Source organism: Phalacrocorax aristotelis, chromosome Z (assembly GCF_949628215.1).
Source record: "Phalacrocorax aristotelis chromosome Z, bGulAri2.1, whole genome shotgun sequence".
NCBI lineage: Eukaryota > Metazoa > Chordata > Aves > Suliformes > Phalacrocoracidae > Phalacrocorax > Phalacrocorax aristotelis.
This window is the reverse complement of record NC_134311.1, coordinates 59,149,025-59,176,358: the sequence shown is the minus strand read 5'-3', so window position 1 is coordinate 59,176,358 and position 27,334 is coordinate 59,149,025. Positions and strand designations below refer to the sequence as shown.

The 27,334-nt window shown below is 36.7% G+C and overlaps 1 protein-coding gene across 1 annotated transcript in view; it reads left to right on the top strand.

Annotated features, from left to right (window-relative positions):
• Nucleotides 1–16,565, top strand: part of RGS7BP (regulator of G protein signaling 7 binding protein) — a 41,296-nt gene extending 24,731 nt beyond the window's left edge. The window contains exons 3-6 of the mRNA XM_075079544.1: nt 1,442–1,572; nt 11,439–11,586; nt 13,013–13,083; nt 15,559–16,565. Of these exons, the coding sequence (XP_074935645.1) occupies nt 1,442–1,572; nt 11,439–11,586; nt 13,013–13,083; nt 15,559–15,650 (442 nt within the window). The 3' untranslated portion in view covers nt 15,651–16,565. The remainder of the gene's footprint in view (nt 1–1,441; nt 1,573–11,438; nt 11,587–13,012; nt 13,084–15,558) is intronic.
• The last annotated feature ends 10,769 nt before the right edge of the window (nt 16,566–27,334 follow it).

The following is a 27,334-nucleotide window of genomic DNA, read 5'->3' as shown; positions in this document are numbered from 1 at the left end:
ATCCTATTCTGCTCTAAGATTCATCCAATTCTGTAGTAACTCTTCTACAGAAAACGTTGAAATCATGAGGATCAGTACATGCAAAATGAAGGACTAGACGCTGATCTTGAAAATACTGGTATGATTTAGAAATAACAGTCTATTTCTGAAGAACTGCTCATGATTGATACTAAAACAGATTAAATTTATATCTGGGCTATATGTGTTTTATCTTTTTCAGTTAATATCAATAAGATTACATTAAAACTCCTTCTTGCCATCTGCCAGTTTGAAAAGAAATGCTGTTAAATTTATGGTTGTTGTTTATACAGAGAGAACAGTCCATTTCTAATCAGCTAAGTGGTCACAGATCTAACAGCTGCAATTCATATAACAAATAGATTGGTTAAAGATGAAAGAAACAGCGAACAGAACTGCAGAGAATGTTAAGATTTAACTCTTGTTAAACCAGGAGTACATACTAAGTATTAGATACTTAATGCAAGGTAAAAGAGTATAAAATACTGTAAGATACAAAGTAGTCTTAAGTGTCTGAGAAGTCTGCAAATAAATAGAGTGTTTAAAAAATTAAATTCCATTTATCCCAAAATAATTTTGTGTGCATGTATGTGTGTCATAATGCTGTGTGTCTTCTAAGAATAATTTTCAGCATTTCAGAACCAGTATTCTTTATTTTGCTACACTACTGCTTATGCAGTCACTAAAAATATTTATGTTTCTATCCTTTGAAAAGAATGTGAGATTTTAACACAGATCCATTGCTAGGAAATATGTGTTTTCGTATGCAGTTAAGGACTTGACTCTGAATAAACAAAAAATCTGTCAGGTAGTTCATTCTTCAGGAAAAATTTTCAGGGTCTTAAGGCTATCAAATGTTGTCTGAGTTGGAATCACACAAAATAGGAACAAATATTATAGGAAGCTTCTGAAAAGACAACTTCAGAGTATTGAGGGTAAAGCATTTTTGTTCTGCCACTGTAGCTTTATTCTGTATTTACTATAAGATGCAGGGAATACCATATCATGCATGGTATAATTTTTCAACAAACAAACAATTCACTTTAAAAGTAGAAAAGTAGATGTGGCTTAATAGAAATGCACATATTATAGTCTAGCCAAAAGAAATAAAGCTTCTAGGATGGGCAGGTTTATTATCATATGTATGGTATTGCTCGTGAAGTAACACAGACCACATCAATTGTAATTTGTACCACAGTCATTTCTTACCTTTCTGATGAGGTCTACCTTACAATGGATCAGCAGGTGGGACTGATCTTCCTTTGTGCCTTCTAAGTCCAGCATGATTTCTTTTCAATCTTCGGTATTTTTCAACCTTGTCTTTTTTTTTTTTTCTTTTTTGGATGCATTTTTTGTTTGTTTAAGCATTCTTCATTGTACAGCTTACCACTACTCTTACTAAAATTTTTCTTTTTTACTGCAGCCCAGAAGATGGTGAAATTCATCCTGAAATCTGTAGACTATACATCCAGTTGCAGTGTTGCTTAGAAATGTACACAACAGAAATGCTTAAGTCCATATGTCTGCTAGGATCACTGCAGTTTCATCGGAAAGGTATTGAATTGCACAAATATATAGATGCTAATTTTTTAAAAAAAGTCTTTTGGGGCATGCATGGGTATCCATGAAAGACAAAGCACCAAACTGTAAAATGAAATATACCAGTGAAGCTTTTCAGCCACTAAAAAAAGCCGTACTTCTATTTCATTATAACCACTTCACAGAAGCGCCATATCACGCATGTATCACTAATGTCCTTGTTGTTTAGAAGTCTGAAATTTTTTTTAAAAGTTTTAGTTGTCTTTAGTCAGATAAGTGAGCAAACTATCTTAGTCATTTCATCAGAGGTATTTGTTGGGTATGATATTTGAGAGCAAGTGTTTGGTGAAGTGATATGACATGGTTTTAGAATTAAACTGATTCCTTACTTTCCCTGTTATTTATCCAGCAATGCCAGCTTTTAGCAAAAGATGAATAAATAGGGTTAAAAAGCTGCCCACATTTATAAAACTAGATAATAGATTCAGAACTGAAATGTACCTCACAGAGCATTTTTATACACAAAGGAGATGTCCTTGCTTCGGTGAAAAAGCACCTCTCTAATGAATTCATATTTGATCAGCCACCTACTGAAAGGAAGATGTAGAATTGCAGATAATTCACTGAATAGGTTAGTTAGTAACCTTATTACTCATTGATGGCACACACTGATTGGGACTGTGTCTGCGCTAATTGTAACTACTCTTTTCCCATATACTATCTCAGCAGAATATACTATGTAAAGACAAGACAAAGTTCTGTAATGAACTGTAATGAAGGTCTTGTAATGAACCTTATGTATTTCCTGACATATATTTTTCCCATAATGTATTTTTCACATCTAGCTACAGGATGCAGCTAAAGCCAGTGATTTTTTTTTTTTAATGATAATAAGAATTGGAGGTTTATAACTGCTCATTTGAGCTTCTCGGTGATTTTCCCAAGTCAAAAGAAATCTGTAAAATAGGAGGAGACAGAATTAACAGAGCCATCGTATAACAAGATGCCAGTAGGTGCTAAAATAAGTCACCATTTTCTAAGACAGATTGTGTTGCATTTCCTAGCATTGTCTGCAGTTGGCAAACCACCTTCCGTAACTGCTGCAAGAAAGTAGCTTGAGGTGATCTGCATAAGCCCGATATGTCTTGTCTATCCCTTTTGCCTCTGAATGGAATCTATATTAAAAATTTAAACTAAACATCAAACTATTAGGTGTCTAAATTAGGATAAGATGAATTACAGCATCATAGTATGGGCTAGCTTTGTTCCAATCTGGAATTACTTTTGATATGCAATGGTTCCTCATCTCACCATAGAGAAAGTCATGGTAGCTATTCTGCCACTGCTAAATAGAGTAATTTTTGTCCTGTATCCATATAGAGCTTAACCACAGTAACTTGGCCTCAAGGTTCTGTGACATTCTTTGAGAAAAATTCATAATAGGCAAAAATTATATAATCACAGGGATTCAGATCATTTGAGTTTTGGAACTTAGCTGATAGAACATTGCTCTTGTATATTAAATATTTGGTATTTACAACACCTAGAAGTATTGTAAAGGTATCACGCAACAAGGGAAATTCCAGTTACATGTTAAGAATTTTTTCACAGTAAAGGTAGTCATATACTAGAACAGTCAACCAAAGAGTTTGTGAAATCTTCATGCTTGGAAATACTGATAACTCAAATAGCCCTGAGCAATCTGATGCAAGCTGGCCTTGCTTTCAGTAGGGTGTTAGACTAGATGACCCTGCAACCTATTTATTCTACGTTCTGCCAAAACATACTATTTCCAAGGAGTAGAATGAACCCGTACCTTTCTTTAATTTCATTCCTTATGTAGAATAGTACTGTAGTGTAGGCAAAGTGCATAAATTTATCTGTAGGAATGAAAGAGCTGGTAACTTCAATGTTATAAAATATATTAGACTATTGATAGTATATAGCTTTTTTAGTTTTTCACTGATTAGTTTTTTACTGGTTTTTCACTGAGTAGCCATATTTAAAAAAATCATTTTCCTTGAACGATTTCCATAGAAATTTTGCTTAATTCATTAACATGGATGTCTGATGTTCTTGCTGTGTCTTAAAGTTCATTTTTGAAGGTAATATTTTCCATTTGAATGTAATATTTTCCATTTTCTAGTTCTTATACCTGTTGGATAAGTGGTTTGTTAGGTTTTTAAACCTCCCATGAGATTTCACCCATTTATGTTCTTACTTGGGAGCCAGCAGAGATTCAAGTAGAATGACATGCAGGCTGTTCTCAGCAACCTGCTAATAATAATGTGAGTACTGGTATCTTGACCAGACATTATCAAACAAACTACAGAACTGATAAAGACAAGCCAGTGCTGATGCTCTTTTCCCAAGGGAAACTCAGCCAATGCTCCCTGCTGGGAAACAGACGCTCCTTAATGAAACACCACACTACAGTTTGAAGAGCTAAGCTCTGGGTATTTTCACTGTCTTTCACAGCACTGATCTTCTATCTCTCCTTATCTTTCTGTTGTACTGAACAAACATTCCTATATGTACTGTATGGTATATATCAAGCTTCCTGTACAGAAATTTATTACATATTTACTGTGCTTTAGATTAACTCATTAGTATCATACAACCTCTGCTAGAAAAGTCAGATAGTCTGTTATTTCTCTGAGATGTAACAGTCCCAGTGGGGCCAAAAGCCATAAGTATTTCCAGCTGTGTTATGCAGTAAGTAAACTGAGGTAAGTGGTCTCTAATAAATTTGTTGTAAGATACATACAACACAAAAGCCCAGTGTTGAAAATGCATTGTGAGTGCAAAGTTCAACACTCAGAAAGTTTACAAAGGACAGAACAAAACATGACCAAGTAGCCTTAATTCAAGGTTTTTGTAGGTAACAAATATTTGGCTATGTGATTATACATTTTATTACTCCTCCTTTCCACAGTCCCAAGAGTCCTGGCTAACTAACACTTAAATATTTACTCGGGCATACATCTTTCTTTTATGCTAATTGTTCAGTGTCATACATTTCATTTATTGCACACAATTCTGTTCTAAAGGCAGATTTCTTCTGATCCTCAGGCCTTTCTCAATAACTCATACACTGATGGTAGTATCTCCAGAACTGCCTTGCATAGTGAGGTAGTAGCAATTTTTCCCATTGTAAAGAAGGAACAAAGAGAGATTAAGCTAAAGATTCCTAATTTAGCATCTGAGATGGCAGCATACTTTATGAAGTGCTGTACGTGTTTATAGAGTAATTTTTCAATAGCTTCATTTGCAGCTGAGTGCAAAGAGTCTCTGGGTTGAGCAACCAGACAATTAGAAATACTTTGTCAATAACTATTTTGAGGAGCTTTGTTTAAGCAACTTGGAAGGATCACAAGAAAACTTTGGGTAGGTATAAAGTCCAGTTTTCAGGGCAGCACTGTGAGAAACTCTCCTGTGTCTTCGTGCAGTCCCTAACATGATGGCTTTAAGGGTCTTGTCATAGCAAATATCTTTTGGGGGTGACTATAGCAAATACCTTTTGGGGGTGACTATAGCAAATACTGTTGCAGCAGATATGCAGATGGCAGCTCATGTTCCAGCTCTTCAGGAAATCTTCTGAAAATTCTCACTGCATTTGTTCACCTAGGTTTTTTTCTGCATCATTATCACACTCTGGCAGAACTTCTCTGGATAGAATCATCTTTCTAAGGCTTTGGCAAGCAACACGTGAGTTCACTCACCTAGGACCTGCAGCTTCTCTCCTCATCTTGGTTATGCTTTATTTGTTCCCCTCCATCATTTGAATTACATAGCTTTCTGCCTTACGGAGCAGTGTCAAACACAGTTCTTAAAGCTAGTAATACTTTTTAAAATTTGAATTAGAGTTTCATGGAAACTAAGATATTCTGAAGGAGCTTAAGTACCTCTCTGATGGTTAATAAAATTCAGCTCTAATTCCTTTTTATATTGTATGTCTACTTCATTGACATAGCGTGTTCCCAACGACTCTTCTTCTGATTAAATAAACAAATCCTGGCTTAGCTAGCAAGGTCTTAGGAGAAGCAGTTTACATAATTTCTGCCCATGGAAGCTGCTGAATGTGATTACCCTTTTTCCAAATTAATTCTGAGATTGTCAAGGCCCCACATTGAGAAAACCCAGAACTACCACAGAGTTTTTAAGTACACTTCGGCATACTTTGCTGTATTCAGCCACAAATATTTCGGGGTCAGAGGTTTCATTGATAGCTTATAAGGAACTGCATTGCATTTTCAATATGTAAACATAACAGATAAAAGAGCTTTGCTGATTCATATATCCACAACAGTAATATATTCCTTTCATTGCAAGGAACTGTAAAATATTATCATTGGATCGTTATAGCATGCCACTATGGCAGTATGCATTACTGAAGTTTAATGTCTATACACGTTTACATAGAAACCATTAATTTCTTAGGATCATCTACAGGTATAATTGGCTTGATTATATAATTAAATATATTAGAAAATATTTTTTTAAATCCTAAATTGCAGATTCCAGTCGTTCTATTAGCCAGCTATGCAGCACCTCAGCAATGCACTCATTTTAATAATTAAGGAAGTAAGCCCATGTTACAAATCAAAGGCAAGAGGGGACAGTTAAAATGAACTGGAGATGCTTTCTAGAATTCAAAACACACTGTAAAAATATTTCTCAAAGAATTATAAGGTTTGAAACTGGTGGCTATTTATGCTGAGTTTGAACAAAATAAGTCACTGCTCATGTATAGTTATATTATTCTTCTGGTCCAGAATCCGTACAGCCTGCTATATGGTTTGTGACTTGTTGAAAAAGAAGCATACATGCATGGAGAGGTAATTCCTGCCATCAGTTATTTACACATAGTTCTAGTCATTTTAGTAGAATTTGAATATCTCTGAAAAAAAAAAAAATTAGTCCAGGATACATTAGCTTCCCAGAATCTTAGTTTCTTGTATGAAATGGTCTCAAAGTCTTATTTTTTCCTGTGTCTTTTTTTTCTGAAGGTTGTGTTTATGCATTAATAATTTCTCAGAATAAGATACAAAGTACTTTAATTCTTGTAACCTACATATTGTTTATTCTTACCACAAGCCTATTTGGAAACCCTGAAGAAAAAATTACAGTTCAGTCATTGTAATTGAGATGTGTGGGCCCCATCTGACTTACAAAAACATAGCTGAGGGCAGAAGGATACCAGCACTAACCAGAGTGGTAGGTACTGAATGCTTAGGTGAAAAAAAGGAGAACCAAGTCTTATGGGAAATCGTGTCTGCATACTATGGACAGAAAACATTAGGCTTTTGTGATGTAAATTCAGACTGAACTCATTCCTGCATTGTTGGTGCATCAGAATGATACCAAACCACAGATAAATATGTGCCATACAAGAAGTTGATAGCACAACTCGTTTTTCCAATATGTGTTTTGTGATAACAACTTATATTTCATTAAAATAGTACCTAAAAGCCTGTGATAGCTTATATTATAGATTACAGAAATAAACCCTCAATTCAGTGAAGGGATTTTTGTTTTATTTGGCTTTGTTTAAATTACATGCTATTTAGAGCCTTGAAGAGGAGAGGAAGGATTGTTTAACAGATATGCTACAATCTCAGCACTCTATTTAAAGACTGGTAGATTTGTGTCATTATGTTGATATATTACTTACACAAAAGGGATAAGATGTCAGAAGCACACAGGTGAAATAATAGGAAATAAGGAAACAAGCGCTTAAAAAATTGAGAATTACCTGTTCTCATGTGGGCGCTGTGAAGAGGCCAAATGACTAGAATAGAAACAAGCATGAAAGGAGGAAAACACATCTTCTACCACAGCCTTGTTGTTCCTAGTGCATTTTCCTTAATAATAATATTTCCAGTGAGACAATCTCGTGAGTTCTGCAGGTCCCATGTGTAAGGAAGGAATGAAGTTCATCAGGCTGTTAGATATATTGCCACATTTCTTTTTTACTTCCTACACAATTCTTTCCTATTCCCCTTTTCATGTTCTCCTTTTCATTTACTTCAGCTGTGAGCCATAGCTTGTGCATTTATGCTTAACTGCCCGGTTAGAAGCCTGATGCAAATGCTGCCTTCTTTTTGAGAGAGGGGTTCTCTCAGCTTTTTAAAATTCTGTTATTCCCCCCAGAAATCTTTCCAATTCATCTGCAGTGAAATCTAACTAGCTCTAAGGGACCTATAATAGGTGGTTTTTTCATTATGTAAGTTTTTCCAGGAAGTAGGTGATGACTACGAGTAGGTGCATAGGGTAGCATATCAGAAGCAAACACAGAGGTCACCTCAGAATCAGTAAAGAGCATAACAGGTGAGACTCATAAAGCATGGTGATCACAGATGTTGTATGTAGCCTTTCTGAACTGATAATTTTCTACCCTCTTATTTATCCTCACTCAAGTTTGATCTTCAGCATTATTTATTTCAATAAATTTAATTTCATATCAAAGACATATCCTGCTTCTTAAAGTAAAAAAAAATAAATGCTGAATTAGAGGCTAGAATACAAAGAATACAGAATCACAGAATCACAGAATGGCAGGGGTAGGAAGGGACCTCTGGAGATGATCTTATCCAACCCCTCCGCTTGAGCAGGGACACCCAGAGCAGGGGGCACAGGAACGCACCCAGGCGGGTTTTGAATGTCTCCGGGGAAGGAGACTCCACAGCCTCCCTGGGCAGCCTGTGCCCCTGCTCTGTCACCCTCACAGGAAAGAAGCTTTTTCTCATGTTTTGGTGGAACTTCCTGTGTTCCCACTTGTGCCAATTGCCCCTTGTCCTGTCACTGGGCACTATTGAAGACAGCCTAGTCCCACCATCCTGACACCCACCCTTTAGATATTTATAGGTATTTATGAAATCCCCCCAGTCTTCTCTTCTCCAGGCTAAACAGACCCAAGTCTCTAAGCCTTTCCTCATATGGGAGATGCTCCAGTCCCCTGATCATCTTCACAGCTCTCCGCTGGACTTGCTCAAGGAGTTTCACATCCTTCTTAAACATGCTTTATATTAAAATGTCACAGTAAAAAAGCCTCTGTCTAGTCAACTGGCAAGAATAGCAAGTGTATGTGGACACCTCCAAAAACACTGTGTGCACAACCAAATTCCAACAGAAATTAATAAAAGTCTTTCCACTGACTAAATTGAAAGTAAAATTTAGGGTTTATATCCCTATTTTAAGAATGTGCAATACAAAAGATATTCTTACCACCATTAGAAGGATGAGAAGATTAAAGAGCTTTTGTTTCTCAACAGGCTGTGCTATGTAGTAGAAATGTTAAGCCTGAGTCATATACATTATTCAAGCAAAGCCTTTGTTACTAGCTGCCTCTTTAACTGTTTTCAAGTGATTGAGCAGATGCTCTGAAATTCAATAAAGTCTTCGTGAATTGTTCACAATACAACAGAATTACTGGTAAAGAGCTTTTTTCAGTTGAAGAGAAATCTGTGCTGTTCATTCTGCTAAATCTGCAAGAGCTTGCCTTTGTGCTAGCAAAAGAGCCTTAGAGTCTCAGTGCTTCTGTTCTCAAGTTGTGAAAGAGAACTTTTTCTATTATTTCATCTAGTATTGTTATTGTTCCTTTGAAACATCTTTCACATCCCAGAGGATGCATCTGTAGACAGGGTTATTCTTCACAGCCTGTCACAGAGGTCAGGTCAGAGTTCCAACATAACATTTCAAAATAATGGGAGAATTAACTAATACCCAGTTCCAGCAGTAACACCTTGTTATATCAGTGGCAAATTAGATCATTTCACTGAGACAACCCTCTTTTACTGGTAACAGTATGTTGTGTTATGGGCTTCTTGTAATGGGAAGAATAATGAATAATGAAGCTTACACAAATGAACAGTTAAAATTGTACAATATGGACTACCTTAAAATAACAGCAAAAGCTGCAGTTAAGAACTAGAAAAATTGGAAGTTATACCTGCAGGGTGATACAGAGTAAAACACATAATCTGAGAGGTAGGCTGAGGATGCTGTTCCGCAAGCAGTTGGGTCAGCATTATAGCTTGTTACCACCAGAAAGGTCTTGATCCCTTCCTCTCTATCTCCCCTCCCTTGTCATGCCTTCACTTCCTCCCTTCCACTGCTTCTGGCCATATGATCATCCTCCTCCTCTGGCACTTCCTCTGGAACACGTAGTGTTCTTCACTGACCTGACTTAAATCACTGCAACATCAGAAAACTTCACATTCTATTTTTCCTCTTATTGGGGTGATCTTCTACTGTTTGATGGGTTAAAGTGTCTCACACAGGGATCTGGCAAAGTAACGAGTTTGCAGTGGATGGCAAAGTAAGCAGCAGAGAGCGGACACAGGACATCATTCTTCTACTGATTCTTTTATAGATTATAAACTTGTAATGTCAGGTCATGCAATCTCTTGGAATCATAGTTAGATGGCTTGGTTGGGGGGAAGCAGGGAAAAGGGCTTCCTACTGACTTCAGAGAGTACTGAAAACATTAAGCAGGTATCTTCTGTAGTATAAGCAACGTCTAGTCTGACATTTAGACAAGTAGGTAAGATTAATTTTTTTTTTTTCAGCCAAGGGATAATTTACAAGAATACAACAGCTTAAAGAACCTGTCCAAAAAGAGCATCTTGAGATCCAGGAATTTCTAGTTTAAAAAAAAACAAGGCTCTAAGCCTGATAGCAGGGATACTTATTTATATTGTTGAAGACAAATATAGCATGGTCTGCAACCTTGGTCTCTAGTGTTGCAGAAAAATGGGCTAAATGACTACTACTCTGTTAGCTGTTCTTGTTCTTCCTGTTCTATGTCAAACCTTGTAGGAACTACTCAGGTTTATCCTGATGTGAAAATTTTTCAAATTGCAAATACTGTGAGGTGAAAATAACATTTCTTACTCAACTCCTCATACCACTGGTTTAAACGTTGAGATTTTTTTCTCTATTTTTAGGAAGTTTAATTTGTTTCTTTCTGAGGTTGTTTACTCTATTTCATGAGAGAACTCAGAGGGGGAAAAACTTTTAAATTTTCAATAACATGTCTGGGGTGCACTTCAATTTGAATTTTCTCCTTTAAAAGTACTTGGTATCAGGACTGTACTGGCCACTACAGAAAAGGAATACCATCAGACAGTCCACAGGAGGCTTGCAAGGATACAAAAAAATCCTACCAGTACTTAACTCTCTTGCATGCTCCACTACAATGGTCCATATCCTTTATCCCATTCTCTCCCTGACAACAGCCCTGGCAGTTGTGCCATGAAGTCCCCATTAAATTCCAACACTGCATTTAATTTTCATTTAGTGAGCATGGATTAGGCAAATCTAAGCATGGAAATTAAGAATATAATGTGTATTGGGCTGTGAGCTGGGGCAGCTATGTATTGCTTTTAAAATCACCAAGTATGAAACTGCACATTTTTTTTGTCTTTTGTTTTCCCTTAGTATTGCTGTAATACTAAGACGCATGGATTGCAATGTTCTTCAGCATCAAAGTTTTTGAAGTTGCTTTCAGAATGTATGCTGTTTCCTTACTTAATTTGTTCTGGTCTGTCCTCTAGCTCTTATTTTGTGTCACATGTGAGCCACTGGAGTTTAATCGAAACCCTTCATAATACTCACTATGTAAAATTCTAAGCTCCACAAATGCCTGCATAGAGCTTCTCTTAGTTTTGTTTGGTAGGAGTAACATATAGCGGCACTCTGATTAGCAGATTGGTGTGGTCTGCTCTCTTTCTGAACAGTTCTTACTCAGAGTTTGCATTCACCACTCTCTCTTCGTATATACTGTGCAAGATCAAGGTCAAAACATCAGTGATATAATCTGAGTATGCATTTTAATCAATAAATAATGGTGATATATATTTTGTTTAAATATTTTAAAGGAAAAGAACCTTGTGCCCCACCCAAGATCCTGGATACTAAAGTGGAGGAGAGTTCCGAAGTACCTATTTTAGAAGACACATCATCGTCACCAACAGATATTCAACAGCATTTATGGCAGGTTTCCACAGATATTGAAAACACTGAAAGGTATGTGTAACACTTCATTCCTAAACAAAACAAATTTCTGTCTAGGACTTACTTAGTCTTTTCCAATTAGGCAGCCAGTGTTACTACCATTACAGGTATTAGTAAATTAAATAACCTATTAGCATTTAGGAGAACAACTCCTAAAAGGAGGGCAGAGAGAAGTGACATCCTTAATTAGGCTAATTACCAGAGGGTCATTGGCAAAACCAAAGGGTGGGAAATTATGTTCCTAGTGGGCCAGGCTCTCTAGAAGAGGAGCTTTTGGCTCATCTTGACTGGTTTCTGATTTTGTACCTGAAATCTGCTGGCCTGTGGTTCTGCATTCATAAATCAAAAACACAGAATCTCGTTCATGTCAGTTGTTTCTGTCCATAGTTATGAATGTGGAAGCCTTAGGAGGGGAGGGAAACATCATCCATGGGTTTGTCGAAGTGGAATTCTCTTACCCCCTTAACTATGCAGTTGAAAGACAAACATGACACCCTTTAGTAAGGAGTAATCCTTATGGCCAACATTTCTTTGCAAAAAGTGCCTGTTTTGATGGCTTTGTATATTAAGCTGCTGCTGAGATTGTAGTAGTTACCATGTTTTTTAATATAAAATGAGGTGCAGTTCTACTAGAGGATAAAACTTAGCAATTCCTTGTTAGTCATGATGCTTCATTTCTAAGAACTATTTTATATGTAGATGAATGAGGCAAGACTACATTGTTTTTAAATCTTGAAAGCCCTAAGACATTACAAGCCTGCACACAAAATTGCTGGTCTGCTATCTATATGCAAAACAGGAACATTTTTGCAAGTTCTGGCCTCTCCCAAAATATACCCAAATGTAACGTGCTTTGTGAGATGATATTTTGCTATCATATTTTCCATCTCCTGCCTTTTAGAAAATTTCATGCCAGAGTCCTCCTAAGGGGGGTGAAAGTCACTGCCCGTTTCTAAAATTTTCACTTAATGTGCAGGGAGCTTAAATGTCATGGATTAGCTACATGTATTATAATTTTATTCTGAACAATGAAACACATTAGTGGCACAAGCTACAAAATGCTGATATGGGGTGTTAACTTGACATTAGTACTAGCTTGCGCTAATTTTAAGCCATATTGTGTATTTTGCCACAAGGATCACACTGTGCCCACCAACTCATTTAATATGGAATATTCAAGCATCAAAATAGATCACAAATTTGGGCCAGATGTGACTAGTTAATAACAGACTGGCTCAAAAGTGCTCCCTTATTAAATCTACTGCCCTTTATGTTGATATGCATCTTCTGATACACGTATATGACCCAAATGCTTGCCCAATAGATTTTTTTATTTATTTCTCCATCATTTCAGTATATAAAGCTATACTGTGAGCCATTCTGCATTCAGTCTGCAACTCCTGTTCTATTATATCTCTTTCAACTTTTGTTTCCACAGAGATATGAGAGAAATGAAAAACCTTTTAAGTAAACTCAGGGAGACTATGCCTTTACCACTGAAAAATCAAGGTATGTTCTGTATTTTCTTCATATATGGAAAATTAAGATAATTACAGATTTTGCCTTCCATTAGATCCAAAAAATATAGGGGTTTTTAACAGAAGTTAGAAAAATCTGGGTGAAGTCTCTTCCATACTGATTCAGAGAAGCCAGAATTTAGTATGTGAACTTTGGCCTCTTGAGTTTCACATGAGGTATTCTGGAATTTTATAGGTATTGTACCTATAGATAAAATAATAGATTTTTCCTGGTGACGTGAAAGCAGCAGCACAGCTAATTCCCTGTGTCAGGAGGCTTTCTTTTTCAAAGATAATGAAGATGTAAATAGCACCGACTATAATAGGGATCCTACTGAGTGATGGGGTTTGCTTTACCCCTAAAAGGCTTGTAGCATCTGTGGCAGACACTGACCCTTTGCAGAAAAGATACTTGCCTTGAGTCTGCTAACAGTGTGCTTCTCCCAGTAGCCAGCTATGAGGCACCCTATACAAATGAAAAGGGGGGCAGGATCTCCATCCTATGCATGTATTTAGCAATGGGCCTTCATTTTGTGTCCCAGCAGTGTTAAATATTCCACATGTACAGGGACTCTCTTTCTTCATGTGAACATTAAAAAGATAATTTTCCTTTTAAATTTCTTCTTGATAATGTGTATTTCTTAAATGCTGTGTAGTCTTTGCACAGTGGCAGCTGGTGAATTATGCCTAATGAGGCCTAGATCTTGTCCCAAGTATCTAAGCAATCTAGTATTAATCATAATATAGTAAGAGGTGAATATAGAATTGATGAATTCATTATACAAGTAAGAGTTTATGGCAGGATGGCTTGATGAAACTATGTGGAAGGAGAAGTGGAACTGCTTATGATACATGGTAGAGATGTGCCATTGTAGAGACTGGAAAAATGCCATAAAGTCTATGCCTAGACTAGGAGAAAGGAGCATGGTGGAAATAAGGAAGAAAAAGGCAAATTTGGGAGATATAAAGCATACAGAAACTCGAATTCAGAACAGAGATAAAGGTGTGCAGAATTCTTCTCTGCTGTCTGATGTTTACACTGCCCTTCAAAACTGGCCAGAAAGTCACTGAACATCTGTGCAGCAGGATGGGAAACATGTCAGCTAGAGTTCAAAAGCTCTGAGACATGCCCCAGGACCAGGTAATCACAAATGGTATTTTTGCAGCTCCCACAGACTCCAACTGTGATCATAGTTTACAGATGGCCCCTGAGAATGGATGCTTCAGGAATGGACAGTCATACTCATTAGTCATACAGCCATTAAAATTTTTTAAATATTCCAGGACCTTTAACGGATTAAAGCTAGATAACAGTATAAGTAAATACAACAAACAAACAACATTATAGGTAATTAGTATGGTCTGGACTTCAATTTTGACATGTATATGTATTACAAGCAGTGTTTAACAGAATGATCATGAGGTGAATGAATGCCATTGAATGTGCTGATGTTTACAAGACCCAATCCTGCTTTCAGTAAATGAGTGAGTGTTTTGCTGTTGATTTCAGTGGCAGCCAGAATGGAGTTAAGGTAGCAAGCCCACAGAAGCTTTACATAATGTTACTGATTGTGCACCTGTGTTTTTTGTATGGAATTCTCTTAAGTGGCAGCAGGAAAGTTATTATGCTAAGATGTGGTTCATAAACTTGAGTCACAATATTAAATGATCTCTTACTGATGTTCTTATAGTTACGTTTTTGTATTACAGTACAGTCTAGAGCCTAAAATCAAAACTAGGTCCCTGATGTGACCAGAATAGGAACATAGTGAGGCTTAGCTCTTAGCCTGAAACCATGCCTGAAGATGGCTCAAATTCAAAGTGAAGTCTAAAGATTTGGTGAGATAGCTTGCTGACAGTGCATGAGTTAACGTAAGTATAGGCACTAATATATACATTTCGTATGAATTGAAAAGGAGTTAATACAAAAGGTAGAAATCTAACGAGAAACAGGGTGAGCATATTGTGCTTACTTTCCCGGACAAGTGCTTTTTTTCTTGATGTGCCAAGATGTTCCAGTGTTGCAGCTTTAAATCTCTGGTGTTTACAAAGGGCCACCCAATAAAGTGTTTTTTTAATGTTTAAATTAAGCCAGAATTTAACCTTAGGACTGACATTTCCAAACTTGCATGTCTGCAAAATCTCAGGCAACTTATCTTTAGGTTTTATTTGGGACAATAACATGATTCATGCATGCAGGAATATTGTGGCTCAGGTCTCCCAATACTGGAGGTGTAATTTCCTTTAGGTTTAGTCATTGACCGGGTATTCTAATTGCCAAAATTTCTATTGCATTATCATGGAGATCCTGATAATCAGCATTGTAAGACTTTGCTCTGTGCCTAGAACAATGGGATCTATTACTTGATCATGTAGGTGCTGCTAGGACACATAAATGATATAAACTATTCTCTGTGTGTGCATGTGTACATGCTTGTATTAAATTGTGGGGGTTTTTTCATCACAGATGATAGCAGCCTCCTACACTTGACTCCGTATCCGTTGGTAAGAAGACGGAAGCGAAGATTCTTTGGACTGTGTTGTCTTGTCTCAAGTTAGAAGATGAAGTACAGAAGCACCAAGAAAATTATAACTTCAATTAAACCACTATTATTTGACCACTGAAAAGATGAACATTGCTACAGTTGGTTATAAAGTACGTTTTCTATACTAGCCTATTTCTTTTTCTCTTCTGCTCCATCCTTTTCAAATTAAGGGTTTTAATAGCTTAAAGTTATGGTGGTCAACAACCAGCTGTGGGATAGCTCTAGCATAACTAAGAATGTTTTTAAAACTTTTTAAAGTATGTTTTGCATGCTCACTTTCAACCACTCAGAGAAAAGACACACAAATTATGGTTAATAGATAATTTTAAAGTTTTTTTTATTGTTTGAACTGCAGCTAAAAGTTTGTGCATAGTACAGTACTCTTATTAGTATCATATCAAAATACTTGATCATATTCTAACAGTCTTTAAGCATAGAAAACTATTTAAAAGCAAAAATACAAAAGTTCTAAAACAAGTAAACAATATTGTAACAGAATTTGCATAAAATCTCCAGTTGCTTTTTGTGCTCTCATTCATATTTAGTCTTCCACTATATCTCAATTTAAAAGCTTCATTGAAAAATCTTGATTTATGATACACAAACCATATATGAAAATACCTAGAACTTGTAAATACAGAGAAATCAAAATATCTACATACTGTACAATGCGTAGAAGCAACAGATTTCCTTTTAAGCTGATAGTATCTCTACAAGCTTTTGGAAAAAATAAATAATTTATTAAAAGACAGTCTACTAAAATAAACAATGTAAAACACAATACCAACCCATTTTGTTTCCAATGGAATTCAAAGCATGGTGTCTGCATATCACTAAGTATTAACTCATATAGGGCATGCCAGAATTATCTCAGACTGTAAGATATTAAACGTTTTACATTGTTAATAAAGTTTTTTATTTAAATTAACTGTTGTCTTGTTTCTAGTTATATTGACGGAATACGTCTTTTTTTCCAATTTTGTTGTTAGAGTACTACACAAAGTTTCTATAAGTTTTCCATTGAAGAAGTAGGTTGACAAAGACAGATAAAACATAATGATGAATATATAAATGCTAAAATGACAGCTAGTAGCAACAATAGATATGAATAGGTCAGACTCATTGTACTGCTATTTCAGGATGATAGGAAAGACATCAGAACTAAACTTGTGCTACGCTTCAACACTATGAAACCAGTAACAATCTGTAACTACTGTACAGAGCAGGTCACCATACCCTTGTCAGTAATACATGAGGAAGGGGACTATGAGCTCTTCTGCCACTCCGCCGTGACCCAGCATGCCAACAGGAACCAAAGTCCTTCTTACTGTGTAAGGGCTTTGTGGTGGGTAAGGAGATATTGTTTCTTTGTCACAGGAAACACCCATACAGTTAAATTCTCCATGTTTTTTTAGTAGGATATTAGTACACTCCCCAGAGCAGTTTGTTAAGGATAGCTATTTGCTGAACTAGCTCTAGAACCTACAAAGTTTGATCTAACTGGATTTTCTACCCAGTTTTTCTCCTGGAACGCTGTTTGCTGAAAAAGGAAGGAAACACCCACATTGTCAGAAATGTTAGTGTACTGTCTATAGCAAGGATCAAAAATTCTGATCTAATTCCCAAGAAGGGAGGGCAGAATCTTTTCTTCCTGAAAAACCACACCACTCCTGTTTCAGGCTTTCATATAACTGAACTTTCAGCATTTCTCTGGAAGGATAGTTTTCTTTTCATGCAGATAAAGCAGAATGTTTTGGTTTTTTCCAGGTTGGACTGATCTATTCATTTCTTACCTTTCAGTCTCCCAGGCAGAAAATGTGTTTTTGAATAATCAGGCCCCAAAATAAATACTTTAAATGCAACAAGGACAAATAAATCTAAAATGCTGTCATGGAAATTGTATGTTTCCATAAGCAAAATGAATTCCATCTGAGTGGATTAAATTCTTTAAATAGCACATAAAAAGGTAACTGCAATGCGTTTAAGACTTTGGACCACAAACTGTTCTTCAGCGTACACGGCATTTAATGCAGGGACATCCCTACGCACTCACAAAGCTGTATGCTTGTGACCACGAATGCATTTTTAAGAAGAATGGAATAAAAATCCACAGCAGGAGGTTTTTTCAAAGTTAATTCTTTGACATATTCCCCACATCCCTCATGAACAATGGCCTCATTAATCAGATCCTTGTTTTCCATAACAAGTATTTAAATAATGTCCAAAAGATGGCAGCACCAGCCTGTTTTCATTGAAAGTCTACAGACCAATGCAGTTGCTCTATTACTCCATGCTGAGAAACACAACAGGTTTTGCAACTTAAATCTTTGGAAAAATAACTCCTGATGTCTAATGGTGATTACAAAATATTGTATGGGAGATGATCTGTAATTACAATTAAATAATTTCTTTTGATTCAGTATGAGTTAAAAAGACAGACTGATAGCATTTTGTTAATCCTGCAGACATTAATGCCAAAAAGCAGTGTATGAACACAAGACTGAGTGTGCAGCAATGCTATGAGAGACAAAGGGAGAAACACATTTTCACACAAGCAAACTATATTATTTCTTTTAAAATCTTGTCATATTGGCACACACAGAGAAATTGGTGTATCAGGTCAGTGTGATGCATTTTTTTACTTTCAAAGGAAGATGGGCAGATTAAGCAGTCAGCATGTCTAGTGCAGTACCTGCCCATGTATCATCACACAGACATTAACATGGCAAGTTGCATGACAGCTCCTATCTCTCTATTTTTATGCCCTCTGTTGCAATGGAATACACATTAGTGAGACAAATTTATACATGTTAATTAATTATGCAAAGCTCTCGATGTCGGTTGGACCTCATCAGGATGAGCTGCACAGCTTTAGCACATTCTGTGATGGAAACAGATTTACATATGTTGTCTTTAAAGTCGTTTTTGTTTGCACTGTTTTAAAGTGTGCAGTAATATGCACATCCTTGTACCTTTTGTTGTTCTGGAAACTTCAGTTATCTTTCTTCTTCCTGAACTAAAGACTACTAAAATTTTAGTCTTTTTTCATTTTAAAGCCTTGCCGTACTTCTAACCAATTTTGCAGCTTCTTTCAAAACCCTTGTATTTATTATACCTTTTACTACTCCTAATGGACATGTGCTTTAATTCCCAAGCTTTATGGCCACTTAAGGAATATTGGTGATCAAGGGCGAATGGAATGTCCTCCAGTTATCTTTCAATAGATAGTGGCCACAAAGCAAGGCCTGGAAAGTATCTGAATTGAAGAGGTGTTAAGGGATAAATTGGCTTAGTTAGGAATGCAGAGGATTATCTTTCACTAAAATTCAAAAGGAAAAAAAAGAAACTTCTTTTAAGCTCCAGAACAACGCGTAGTTCCAAGAAGGATAAATGTTAATGACATTACTACATTTTAGTTTAATGGATTAGGGCAATGTGGGATCAAAGTTTAAAGCTTACCACAACACAATGACATAGATATCACTTAAAGGTGATTTAGAACCGTTCTTTTATTTGTGTATTTTTCAAGTAGTACAAAACCCCACAACTTCACATTGATAAATGCCTGAATGCATGGAAACAAGCAATTTGGGGAAAATACTGGGGAAAACAGTATTTGCTTTCTAAATCCTTTATAGAGTTTGAATGTTTTAGTTAAAAATACTGTAGGATAAAGACACCACAACTCTTGCAGGAACAAGAAACACAATTTCTCTACCCACCAAATATGTCACGTTCCACCAATTCTTTTTACTAAAACCTTGTGCAGCTCTGGCTTTTCAGAGCAAAGACAATTTCTTTGTAACAACTGTTCCATTGTATAACCACCATTCACCCTTCTTCTTTTCACAAATATTCATGTCATAAACAATACCTGTCTCAAAAGTCAGTTATGTATGTGCAGTGTGGAGTGTAAAGTTTTCAGAGCAGAAGCAAAATACAAGCATATAGAAATAGACAGTAATTACATATTGCAGGCTGCATGTTAACTTACACAATATGTAAAAGTTAGCATGAAAAATCTGCATGTTAACTTATAGAATGCATAGAAGGTTGTCCCTGTGACCTACTAACTATTCTTCCCATGCAGGCTTACTTGAAATGAGATACAATATAAAGACATACATTTATGAATATAAGGAAAAAAAATATAAATTAAAGGACTTTCAAGAGTTTGAAGAGCTATCTGGACTGCAGTAATGCTAGGACTACTAAAAGAGATGTTTATTACATAGCCCAAAATTTATTTTCTTTGAAGCAGATACAGAGACTCCAAAGATGTGAAGACAGATAATCAGTGGAAATACAGTAAACTAAATTGAAATTAAGCTATGAGAAAAATATTAGTGAACACGACAACAAGCTTAACAGAACTTTTTTGTTGAGCACTGTGGTGGGTTTACCTTGGCTGGCCAATAGGTCCTCACCAAACTGCTCTATCACTCCCCTCCTCAGCTGGATAGGGTGAGAAAAATATGACAAAAGGCTTGTGGATTGAGATACGGACAGGAAGATCACTCAGCAATTCAGTTACTGTCATGGGCAAAACAGATTCAACTTGGGGAAATTAATTTCATTTATTACCAATTGATGAGTAATAAAACCAAATCTAAACCCACCTTCCCCCACCCCTCCCTTCTTCCTGGGTTCAAATTCACTCCCAATTTCTCTCTCTCCTCCACCCACGAACAAGCATCATGAACACAAAAGGGGCAAGGCTTTGAATTTAGTGGGAATATAGTAGAAAAGTGGGTAATAGCAGGAAAAAAGAGAAAAAGCTGCAAGGCTTTGATGACATCCAAATGACTTCAATAATAATTTAAAGAAATAATGCTTTCACTTTCCCACTGTGCCAGAAACAAGCTGTAGCTGGCAAGAGATAAATAAATGATAAGAGAGATAAATGATTTAGAAGTGCCTAGTGATGTTCTGCAAATATTGACAAGGAAATTCTAAATCCAACATGTTTTTCACACAACCTGGCAGGTATCTCTATAAGTAGAACTATACTTCCTTTTATATGAGTATTCTATAAATCCAGGTACAATTGAGTCTAAATTTGTTTACATGTCATTTATGAGGGGGACATATACTCCAGAAACACCTCACAGAATTATTCATAAAATGTATAGATGCTTTTGAAACAGTACACAAAGTCTGTGTCAAATGCAAATTGTCTCAGTTAAAGCCATAAATAAATTCTAAAGTATTGATATGTTTTGCATTATAACTAGCACCACAATCAGCTAAATGTCCCAGCTTTTGTTAGTATTAATAATTAATGAAAAATATCGTGCTAATACAGAAATGCCTATACATGGGGTCTTGGACTATGAAGAGCGGTGGAACCCCATCTACAAACTGAGGGATGGGGAAGAGGAGAAAATGCAGTTGGGACTGCTCTGTTAACAGTCTAGGGTTACCCACTCAGACAGCTGACAGAACAGTAGCATTCCTCAAGACTTAATGATAAAATAATTTTATCACCAAACTGATTTCAACTGATTTACTATTGTTAACAGAGCAAAAGCAGCTGATAGAGAACTACTGACAGCTTTGTGTACATCTACTCAACTCCAGTTGCAGTAAATGGAAAGAAACCATTGACTTCAAGGAAAGGTGAGTTGAGGCCTTTAAGAAAGCTAAGAACAGGTGACAGCATTTTCAAAAGGAGTCAGTGAAACAATAATTTACTTTCTTTTCAAAAGCAATTAACCTGAATTTCTTCCATGGGACTAGAGGCAAAAACATGGATTTCTCACAGCACTGACTATTGCAATGCCCAACTCAAGACCTCTGGCACCCAAAGTAGAATCTGGAATCCTAGAAATAAATACTTAGGTGCCCTATAAAATACGTTGAGCTTCAAAGCCTGAAGGTAACATGAAATGGGAGCTGAGTTGCTTAATCCTATCACCTATAGGCATGGACAGAAGCAGGACATAAAACACATGGAAAGTGGTTTAAGACTGCAGACTCAGATGCCTGATCAGTGATCATTTTCAAATTTAAAGTTTTGGTCTGTGGCACCTAAATTTGCCTAGGACTCACTAAATTTTATTTTGGAACTGGACTAGACACAAGAGAATGGGGCAAACGTCTTTGGGATTTGGGACCCTTAGCCACTTTTATATAATTTTATATATAATTTGCAAAGCAGCTGCCAGAGTGTGACTTCCCTGGTAAGCAGTGCTCAGCTCAGCCATCTGATACCTGATTATCCATATCGCAGTCAATGTTGATCAAAGTATTGCAAAAAAACCACTCCAGAATATGGCTTTTTAAGCCATACTGAGCTTAAGAAAGGGGAAATATAACTAAAACAGATTCCAGGTTTTTGTCAAGTCCCGAGCAAGCATGTGGTATTAGTCTTTCCCGGTCATGACAGACAGTGCAGCAGCACATTGAATTTTACTAAAGTACTTGATTCACTGACCACAAGAAACAGCTTAACCCTTTGCTAATGTTGCAGGAATCCTAACTATTGAAAGCCAGAATATAGCATTGATGTGTGAATTCATTGCAAAGAGATTACCACCCAAATGTAGTAGCTCAGTTTACATGATTAAAAAAAAAAAAAAAAACCAAAACCAAAAAACACAAAACAAAACAAAAAAAACCCAACCAAACAAAAAAAACTACAACATAATTTTGCCCTCTCTCTTAGTCCTAAAGCTTTTGGTCTGAATAGAATAAGTATTCAAACTGACATCACTCAATGATCTTTCAGTGTTGTGAAGCAGAAACACTGCTGCCTTTCAGAGGTGGAAAGAGAGATTAGCTAAAGGCTGCAGCTAGGTGTTTGTAGAGCCTCATCACCTAATATGTCCTCCCATTCCAAGTGGGTTTTTCTAGCTAAGTCCTGAAAACCTCAAAAGGTGGAAATTCCACAGCTTCCCTGGACAACCTGCCCTAGTGCTGCACTACTTTCCTAGTGAAGAACTATCACATATAATAGATTTCTAATGTTGTGTCATCTCTCAAGAACAAAATCTAATTTAAGTCTACTATATTATTTCTCAATACTTTCAACCTCCTCACCTGTTTTTGTGAAAAACAAACCCAAATAAAACAAAACAAAACAAATAATAAACCAGATTAATTCCCTTCTTACAGTGCAATCGGAGAGTAACAGGTAGCCACAACACAAAAAAAACCCCATAGTTGTCAGTAAATTCTTTATTGCTGGTTTCCCATATTTCATTTCTATCTACAGTTTAAGCACTTCTGTGATTCAAGGAAGGTCTTTTCACTTGACTTTCATACAACTTCCAAAAGAAGACAAGGCATTGGAGAATTAAGAGGTATTTCTGAATAAAGTTCCTACCAACTCATGTTTTTTTGATAATTTCTAAGGAAGGCTACTGTCTGATTCCCCACAGATGATATATTTTAACACCTTCTATTAAAAAATACTGTAGAAATCATGTCTACTGATGACTTGTTAAAAATTTCTGTTCTTGGTGGAAGGGGAAACATAACATTTGATGTAAATGCTGGTTGGTGCGGCAAAGAATAGTATTATGCCATTTGGGTACTTCTGGGTTCCAAAACCCCAGGATTTTTATGCATTCTCTATAAAGATTTTATGTTTTAGCGTTCTTTTCTTCTAATCAAGACAACCAGTTGGATACAGAATTTAGCTAACTATTTTAGTTTTTTTAAAAAAAACCAACCCAAATATATGTAATAGAATGCTTCATCTTTGGTATCTGGAATCAGATCTTCTCTTGCATAGAATAGAAACAATTCAGGTGTGATAGTCTTTTTTTATCCGGCCCAGGTGACATCACTGTTCCACCATGTTTACATTTTCCTTGGATCACAGAAGGAATGAGAACAGACATACTACTAACCAACCTCATTGCCACTGTGAAATGTCCTTTCAGACTGATATAGAATGCTATTTTGTGCAAGCTTGAAAAAGCTTTAAAATAAAAAACTATTACAAATGCATTTTTGTCAAAGAGAAATATCCAGACAATAAGGAAAGTAGCACAAATTATGAGGAAGAGTAGTAAAAACAGTTGGTGATGCTTTGTTTCAACAATCACGTTGCAGAAGTCTGTGTAACCCAAGAGTCCTATGAAACAAGCCAATGGGCAAAGTCTTGTACACTGTCAGGATTTGAACCCATCTTTACCCATCATTACACTGATAAACACCACACTGCACAGGCAGCTGAGAGGAGGTTTAGCACCAGAAAAGCAAACAGCTGCTCCACCAGCTTCCTTATAAAGAGGGACAGCATCCCCCAATCAACTGTGATAGTAATATAAGTAACCTATGATTGCACCCTGTGATAAAGGTGGATCCTAAAGCAAGCAAGATGTTCAGTGGCTCAACACAAAACCAGCTTCCCCCCCCTCCTCGCTCACAGCTTCCCCACAAATAAACCCACCCAGGATGAACAGAAAGAGGCAGCCCTTTTAGCTGGAAGCACACTGAGACCACCCCAGTGCCACCACCTCCCCTTCCCGGGGCGCAGAGAAGAGGTGAAGAGGTGGCAGGAAGGTGGGATGATGGCTGGTGTTCCTCTGTGGGGCCTCCCCTCCCACTTGCTGCCAGCCCCTTCCCCCTGCTTTTCCCTCCCCACATTTGGCGCACGTATCCCTTCACAGCCTTGATGGGGGTGTAACTTAGTGTAATTAGGAAAATGTAAATGAACAGGTTTCCTTAGGGATGGAACGTAGGGGCCTTGGCAGACATGGGTGTTGTGAGGCACACAGGAGCTGAAGGCAAGCTCACCGCCGGCTGGGGAAGGCGTGGAACTGTAACTGTGCCGTTAGTGTTCATTCTGCAGGTCATACTCTCCTTTGTTTCTGGTACCCCATGTTGGGTACCAGAAAAGACTGCTGTGGTCACAGATCTAAAACACGGCACCATATGAACTACTATGAATAAAATTAACTCCATCCCAAAACCACTACATCATGCCATCATAAGGAAAATTTAAAATTACAATTTTAAATTATACTTTTAACTTGATTTGATGTTCAACTTACAAAATCTGTGTCAGAAAATGGCGAAAAATACAATAACCAACTTTTATACCATTTCAGGAATAAATGCTCAGTGAATCACTGATATCTCTTTTTTAAATGCCTACTGGTCTTATATCAGTGTAAAGGTGAGGTTCCTTATTATCTCTGTAAGAGTTATCCTACCTATTGTCCAGCTTCATGGATAAGAGGCAAGAAAAGCTGAGAAGATATCTACTTCTGCTCCCGCTCAGTCCTGAGTTTCTTCAGTCACTGAAGAGATTTGTATCATTATTTTGGAAAGTTTGTGGTCCTGTTTAAGTTCCAGGACCTTGAAGGCACTGATTGACAGGCAGAAAAACTTACCCTTTACCAGCAAAACCTTCCTTTTCTGCTTCAAAAAAAGCTGAGCCAGGCTAAATGCAAGTGGACAGGAGACATTTTCTAGGGGTCACAGTGGGGCAAGGTTGAAACACTGACTTTAAACTGTTCCACAGCTGAATCATTTATATTTAATCTAGAAACCTTTCTCCAGAGATTCTATTTCTTTGTAGTATTTTTAAAATTTCAATTACTGCCTCAGTCATTTCTCAGGTAAGAAACCTTAGGTAAGAGGTATACCTTTTAGTTGGTGGTTATACCCTCCAGTGTTTTTTTCAGTTTAACCTGCTCCCAGTGTATGCATAATCCATAATCTGCTGTCCAGATCTAGCCTCATGTTGCCACTCTCAGACATTTTTTTGCTTTCCTGTCTGAACTCATCTAGCTTTGAACTAACGGTCTCCTCCTCTCTAGTACTTGAGGCTTCATCTTCTTTCCTATTACCTGTAAATTTTCTCAGTGTGATAGTTATATATCTTCCATTCTTTTTAAACACATTAAAGTACCAGCAGTAATGGGAATTCTGGACTTCAAAAGAGCACCTGGTTCTATTTGTCCAGTTTGTTGCTGTCTCATGCAACCACAGCTTTCTTAGAGCCATTACTTGTACCAAGCTCTCTCTTTCAGAAAGTTGTATTTCTTGCTCTTCTGGGACTGTGGTTCTTTGATGTATAGATAGTTTCTGCCAATTTCCAGCCTAAATCTACTCCTGGACAACCAATACAAATTTGTTTGTATACTTATATTATCTTTTAAGTGCTTTCTTTGCTGTTATTTACATCTTATCCCCTAATATTTAGGAGCTTGCATTTTGCTAATTGAAAATTCAAGTTTTTCTAGTTTCCTGTAAACATTCATATAGCAATATCTTTAGAGTGAAAATGCATTCCTCCTCAAAGACTGAATAGAAACCAATTTTCTTCTGGTTTTGAGTTCCTTCAGTAACAGTTTACTGAAACAAAACTTAATACAATGCACTTATCAAATTTCAAAGGGAAAAAACTTAGTAAAGGAAGGTTTTGTTCAGGAATACAAAGATCTGTTTAAAGCATCCAGAAAAGAGCAAAAACATAATTTAATTTAATAATATGAAGGGTGTGATTTTTTTTCACTCATATTAGGAATAGCTTTTTCATTTTTAGCCATCAAATAAAAAGCAAATCTACACATAGACTCATTTCACAGTGGAAGATAAACATTTATTCCTCTCTGCTTTTTCTTCCTCTAATTTACTTAGCTCCTGTATTCTCTGCATTAACTTGGAAAGTTATTTTCTAGACATCTGGGGAAATTTAAAGAAATGTCAGCATTGAAAAGAGGCTTTCTAATCTTTTCTGTGCTGCAACTTAGAAGGAAAGTAATAAAGCTTCTGAAGCTGGGGCGAGGTGGGGAGGGGGGAAGGGGGAAGAGAAAGCTGCTGATCACAACACCACCACTCTTTTGGCTGCCTTTTCCCAGATTCAAACCATTAGTCTTTTTCAGTCAGGAAAAGATACAGTAACAGCAGAAACAGCAATTGCACATGGAATAGACCTGGCAGATGTTCTAGAAAGAGAGTATTATTTAAGGTTCAGAATGCTTCAGAGATTTGGAAAGGTTTGGCAAAGCAAATTCATAGAATTTAAATGTAACAAGATATTTCCTTAAGGAAGTCAAGGTTGTATATCTAAAGAAATGGTATCTTTCAAAGGATTAAGAGTCTGCTTTTTCTCCGTTCAAAGCAATACTCAAGTTCTGATCAGTACAAATCCACAGAAGACTTTTTTTGTTAGATCCCAATCCTTCATCCGTCTTCCAGTACTTTGTATTCCTAATCCCTGGCACAACCAACCTATCTCTTAGAAAGAAAACTCTGTCCTCCTCATGCTCCCTGCTTCTTTTATTCTGAAGTTGGGCTTAATAGCACAGGAACTACTTTAATTTCAGTACCTCACTAGAGAGCTGATCTGAATTGAGGAAGAACCTCAAAGGGAAACTTAAGCAGCCTGTAGTAATTGTTTGGCAAGTTAGTCTCTCCATAGCAAACCATCATATACTGCTTATCTAAATATAGAAACAAAATTCTTGAGTCAAGTGTTGTATTAGAAAGTTTTTAAGATAAATGCCCAGATAATTTTGAGGTCTGTGAAACACCTACCAGCATCTAAAAGGTTTCTGTTACATATTATGTGAAGCCTGTTTGAGACAGCTCATTATTAGTGTCCAGTTGTCCAGACTTCCTGTTGTCTTCAAAAATAGATTATTTTCCTTGTAATGGTTATATAATTCTTGAAAGTTTGCACAAAACAGGGGTTTACAAGCATAAATATCCCTTGGCACAAGCCCAAGTCAAGAG